Here is a 6,550-nt window from a genome sequence, read left to right on the forward strand (position 1 = left end):
ACTGGCTGGGCCCATGATCTCTGTCTATGTTCCTCTAACCCAGAAGCCAACAGTGATGGACATCATCTCACATACCACGCCTTAGTGAAACACAGTGTAAAATCTGCTTTTAAAATATTTAATAAAGAATTGCTTCCTAAATTGCCTATGCCATACTTTTACCTCAGAAACATAAGGGAAAACATTTTTGGTCTGAACTACTGAGAATATCTTCAATTACTTTTTTTTTTCTTTGTGTGGGTGGGAATAGCCTTATAATAGAAGGCTTTGTCCATGCCAAATTTCACTTAATCATCTCTCATCCTAAAATATTAGTAAAACAACTGAAGGAATTTACTGGCTAGTAGGAAAAATATTGTTTTAGTTACTCATTTTGCCATTTCTTTGCTGAGACAAGCATTTTGAAGTAAATGAAGTTTAACATTCTGTTTAGAGTCCAGAGGATAATATGATCAGCTGAGACAGAATTTCATGTTAAATATTAAATTTTATAGAAAAAAATACAGCTCACAAAGGAGTCACAATCTGTTTTCTTCTATTACAATGCACATTTCACATACATAATACAAGTCATAAGGCGTGACATTCTAATTTATCTCATCAGTGATTAAAAGGGAAGAAGTCATTCTGTGGCTGGTTAAGGTATATTTTTGTAGGTATACAAACTATATTTAAACTATATTAATTAGTATTGAATAATTTTTGATTAAAAAAGCCCTAAAAGGTAAAATAGTCAAAAAATGGAAATAGAAAGAAAAAGATAGGGATACATACATTTGATTATTGTTATCATTTAACTTTCAAAGAGTTATCCTAATAAAGTATAGATCTTTATTTAAGATACTAATATAATCTGTTTCAAGCCCTCAAATAATTTTCCATTTATTACGAGATAAAGATCAAAATTCTTTACGTGCCTCCAAAACACAAGGTTATCTGGCCACTGCCTTCCTCTCCTCCTCTACTTGTGCCATGGTACCCTCTTTCCTCTGACCACCCTCAAGTTCTTTTACTTCCTCTTAGGCCAAGTTCCAGTCTTCCTCAGGTGCTTACATCAACTTTTAGCCCCTTCATTTCTTTGCCTAACTAACTCATAATGGTCCTGTGGTTCTTAACTCAAGTTCCACCAGGAAGCTTTGCCTGATCTGGCTCCACCCTCTTTGCCCCCAGTCCACTGGGGCCCCATTTTTGCTTCCCCTGCTAGTTGTCCTTCTCCAGTAACATCCATGTTTTGTCCCAAACCTGCAGGCTCAAGGGGGGCAGAGGCCATACCTGACTTCACGGTGTATCTTGGGTCTGGCTCACTGTCTGGCACATAATAGGCAAGTAATACATGTTGGTTGAAAGACTACAGAAGTATATGAATAAGTGGATGGACAGTATGTCAGAATTGAGAATACAAATACGTGTCTCTGGTGAGTGAACAAGCAGACTTGATTCAAATACGGTGAAAGTTTTATTCTGCTCTGTGGTCACAGACTGTGATCCCTTTTGACAAGCTAGCTAGAAAACAGATGCCTTTGTTAAAGAGGCGGTCCAACTGGGAGCCTACAAGTGGAGAAATGCAGACTGAATCCTCAGCCCCAAGGGGTATGCCAGTAATTAACTGCGTCATTTTCTTATGAGAACAGATAGTTTTTATGATCAATCTCTGTTTATTATACCTGTGAATGAAAGAAATGCTTATATTCACTTATTCTCTATTTTGTTATTACTATTGCTATCCCCTTTATCCAGATGTCAGGAACACTTAAACTTCATTATTTTTATTTCTGTTTAATCAGCATTTTAAGAATCAGGAGAAGATATTCTATAGGACTTGCAGTCAGCTATTGGAAGACAGCTTTCCACCTGCATTAAACTGATATTTTAGCCTAGGGTTAAGATTACCACTAAGGATAAAAACATGTTAATAAGTCTCTAAAATACTTTCTAAGTTGAAATGTCACTACAGTCTTTCAAAGTAAGTTCAATTACTGTGGATTTTTTTGGTTTTTAGTATATTTTGCAGTAATGCAGATGGGGAAATTGTGCTTGGATGCATTGAATATTCACAAAAACCAATGGGATTACTGTCTGAGTTGCAGGGGCAGCCAGTCCTGCCTTTTCCTTACCGTGGTTTTTTCCAGGCAGTGAAGCAGGTGGTGGTGCTGGGTTTCAAAGCTGGAGCCGGATTTACTAACAAAGGCTTGCTCATCCTCAGAGGACTGTTAACAGGGAGAAGACAGAAGGGTTTTCTATTTTATTTGCAAACAATGAGAACCTCAGCCACATATTTCCACAGAGAGATCTGGCCTATTTCCTGAGATTAAATGGCAGCATTTTATTTATTTTTTTAACTAAAATGGATCAAATGTAGAGTTGCTTTTGAGTTTGATAATCAGCATTTACGTTTTCATCAAATTAGCGGTCTGGCCTTTTAGACTTGCCTCCATGAGTTGAAAATTTAATTTTCTTTTACTCATTCATCTCCCAGCTACCTTTGAAAGCCTGGGATAATAATATTTAATCTAGTACTTAGATAATCCTGAAACCACCTTCATGCTTACGTACACAAAAGCTATTATGTTAGTAAAGATGATTGGAATCCTAAAAATTAAAAGAGAGTTTTGAGGTAAAAGTAAAGTTTCTCAAATTATATTTCATACCATGTGAACTTTATAACACAGAATGGTGTTCCCTCTTCAGTAAGAAGTAAAACAAGACAGATGTCAACTCTCCCGCCGTCGCATCGCCACTCAAATGAACTTTAAGGAGCGTACATAATTTTGAAATTAAAAAAAAACCAACCTAGGTATTTGAGTCGTTGAGAATTTTTGACTTTTCCCAAGTTTCTGTGAGATAGTGCAGAAATATTGCCCGACCATGAATGGGAATCATGATTCACTGGCAATATTTCATAGCCCAGCTTCTAGCCTCCAGCCAGTAAGGTCCAGGGCGACAGGCATGGAATTGGCTATATATCCAAGGAGTCCTGGTTTGTTTTTGTGCAAATATGGTATTATAAACCATAATCTGTATACTAAACATACACAGTCATTGTATTCCGCCTGGGATGCCATTGTTAGAAAACAATTTTCGTGGATAGTTCTAGTAAAGACACATTTCTTTCCTCTTAAAAAAAAAAGAGAAAAGATGGTACAGGGTGAGGTTATTAAAAGATGACACCTTTGTTGTTTCATAGCCATTTTCGCAACTACCCACAATAAAATTATATGGTTAAGTAGAACTAAATCAATATTGCACCAATAATTTGAACATTAAAGGAAACGAAATGCTTGACTCGTACCTGCAGTTGGTTACTGAGTAAGCCATTCCGTTTGCTCTGCATGTAAGCGTTTGCACTTCCGCTTTTAGCTGCCCGGATCCTGGCCAGTCTGGCTTTCTGTAAGAGAGGAAGAAGCAATGTCCTATTAAGATCTATGACTGGATTTCTTAAAGCACTGAGTGCATTCTTACATAATCCTACTGTCGGCACACATATTTTTAAAAGCATGCCAGCTTCTCACATGTAACTACTGAAGAGTAAACTTTCACCATTGAAGTGCTTTATTTTAGTTAACGTTTATCAGTGAGATGGATGAACTACTTTGGAGTTGGGTTATACGTTTAAGAATTGTAATTAAATCTTTACACTAAGATCACGTTATTTCAGTGTTGTTTCTGTCAATTGTATCAAGAGAAAAATAGCAGTACGGCTTATATTTTCACTTATCCCAATCTGAGTAACTTAATGAAATGAAGACCCAGCAAACCAACAGCCAACTTCTTTTCATTTAAACTAATGTTCTTTTAAATTTAGTAACTAAGTTCCAGGAAGCTACTGCCTTTCTTTTTTTTCTTTCCTTCTCTCTTCCCTACCCCACCCCTCCCCTCTCCTATTTCTTACCTGCCTCCCTCCCGCTCTCCTTCCTTCCTTCCTCTCTCCCTTCCTTCAGTCCTTCCTTTAAAGAAAACTATTCAGTTGTATCTGCATCCTCAAATATCAAATTCTGTTTTTGCAATTCTTTTGTTAAATTGACCAGTGCAGACGCTGTACAACATGGGCTCTCTAAAAAAAAAAAAAAATTTACCACTACCCTAAATTTATCCACTTTGTCTACTGGTTGGACTTCTGATATTCTGTTCTACTTTAAAACTGCTGTTGTATATCTGCCCCAGACTGTCATGGTATGAGTCTGGTTTTCATTTCCTGGGAAGCACTATTTTGGTGACCATTCTTTTCGTGTGACACATATAACGAGTGTATGTAAGGAAGAAACTGGAGTGGCTTGGGTAAGGACTTACTTGTAATGACTCCGTCTTTTCCCTTTCTAAACAACCCTGAGGAAGACTATCTCAGTCTCTAGCCCTGGAATCTTCTTTTTAATAAAACAATTTTAATTATCTGGATTTTTTAAATGGAGAATGAATATATACATATGACAAAAATTTTGAGACTACAATAGTACATGAAAAACAAGTAAGTCTCTCTGGACTTACCTACTCCTGTTCTTCAGAGTCAACCAGTGGCAATATTTCTAGAGAATCTTACCAGAAATATTCTAGACATATAAAAGCAAATATATATTCCTATGTATATACGCATACATTTTTTTTTTTTTTTTTTGCGGTATGTGGGCCTCTCACTGTTGTGGCCTCTCCCGTTGCGGAGCACAGGCTCCGGACGCGCAGGCTCAGCGGCCATGGCTCACGGGCCCAGCCGCTCCGCGGCATGTGGGATCCTCCCGGACCGGGGCACGAACCCGCGTCCCCTGCATCGGCAGGCGGACTCCCAACCACTGCGCCACCAGGGAAGCCCTACACATACATTTTTACTCGGGAGACTATGCTGCACACTCTTCTGCACTCAGCTGTTTTCATTTAGTACAAGTGGGACTCCTCCCATATCTACATAAAGCCACCTCATTTATTTACGGTTGTGTCATATGCCACTGTACGAATGAGAAGCATCATTTAGCTAGCAGGCCAACCACAATGAACTTTTAAGGCATTTTTTGCTAATACAAGAAATGTTGCCTGCTTGGAACATCATGATGAGCCGATCTGCAGACAAATTTCTAGAAGCAGCATTATTCCTGGATCTAAGGGTGTGTGTGTTTGTTTTGTTTGATAGGTTTTACCAAACTTCCCTCCACAGTTGTACCAAGGTGCCCTTTTACCCACACCCACAGCATTTGACAGTAGCACCGAGATGTTGGAAGCTCGCAGAATAGCATTAAGATATCATCTGGCTTCAACCCCATCCCTTCTCTCTTCCTCTGTGAATTTCTTCTTCGTGTGTGCTGATTCCAGGTTAAAATAAAACTGTACATAGATCATAGTTATAAGTGATGGGAAAAATAGACAAGTTTCGCTCTTGGTTGGCACGATAGTGTTTAGATGACTCAAAATACTGAGATAGTACTACAGAATGAAGTTGGAAGGTAGAAAATGCTTAACTTCAAGCTGTACGGTGCAGCCAGGATTTCAGAACAGACTCAATAAAACAACGGGAAGTGACAAGCACATTTGGAAATGACTTAGAATTGACGTAATAATTCAGAAATAAGTAATATAAATATACATTTGGTTTCCAGAAAGGGGTATGGTTGAAACTTCAGTCCTAAAGTCTCACTGGGCTCCTGGAACATTCAATGTTCCAGCAAATATATATTTGCCTTTTTTGGTTCCCTTCCTCCCTCAACCTTCCCCTCCTCTTTCTTTCTTTCTTTTTTTTTTTTGCAACCACTGCATGTAATTATATTGCCTATATCATAGTTACTAGTCTCACCTATGTCATTCTCCAAGCATTTAGCCTCAGTATTAGGAAATATTACTTTCTTTCATAAATGAAACATGTACATTACCCAAAAATACTGTCCAACAAAGGAAAATGACATATTTTCCATAATGGAAAACCTACATATTATGGCAACCACTACCACAGAAGTAGTTCTAAGTTTAGGGAAAAAGAAACAGTTGTTTTAGAGACAGAATAGCTATTTAGCTAAGTCATGTACTGTGTTAGAAAAAGAACCTCCCATCTCAGTTTCATCCACGACTTTTCTTTCATTTTACTACAGTACTATATGACTTAATTGGTTTACTTGGTCTTGTGGTACACCATGCCAAATGTCTGCTGAATGCTGGCCTTCAACCAGAATACCAGAAATAGTAGATTAAACAATGGAAATAAGTATAAGGCACTAAAATGCAAGACATGGTAATGCTCTCAAGATATATTAAGCTTTGGCTAAGAACATAATACTCATAAAAAGATAAAAGTCAAAATAAAGTCAAACAGAATTGCCAAACAGAGAATAGAGATAGCAAGTGACGTAAGATTTGGGAGGAAGAGAGAAATGCCTATGAGTTGGTCTGTCAAGGGGAAGTTACATTGAGGATGCAGGACTTGGGACATAAGATTCAGAAATTTGAAGAGAGTAAGAAAAGAGACCGAATGTCTCCACATTCTGCCATTATATTCTGGTGTGTGTGTGTGTGTGTGTGTGTGTGTGTGTGTGTGTGTGTGTGTGTGTGTGTGTGTGTGTGTGTGTGTGTGTGTGTG

The 6,550-nt window shown here is 38.0% G+C and overlaps 1 protein-coding gene across 1 annotated transcript in view; it reads right to left on the reverse strand.

Annotated features, from left to right (window-relative positions):
- KCND2 (potassium voltage-gated channel subfamily D member 2) overlaps positions 1–6,550 on the reverse strand; it is a 470,191-nt gene that overhangs the window by 5,364 nt on the left and 458,277 nt on the right. The window contains exons 3-4 of the mRNA XM_027102094.1: positions 3,290–3,385; positions 2,115–2,207 (exon numbers count right to left, since the gene is read on the reverse strand). Of these exons, the coding sequence (XP_026957895.1) occupies positions 2,115–2,207; positions 3,290–3,385 (189 nt within the window). The remainder of the gene's footprint in view (positions 1–2,114; positions 2,208–3,289; positions 3,386–6,550) is intronic.

The sequence above is a fragment of the Aethalodelphis obliquidens genome, unplaced genomic scaffold (genome assembly GCF_003676395.1).
Source record: "Aethalodelphis obliquidens isolate GAN/ISIS:26980383/991018 unplaced genomic scaffold, ASM367639v1 scaffold5, whole genome shotgun sequence".
In the NCBI taxonomy this organism is placed as follows: Eukaryota; Metazoa; Chordata; class Mammalia; order Artiodactyla; family Delphinidae; genus Aethalodelphis; species Aethalodelphis obliquidens.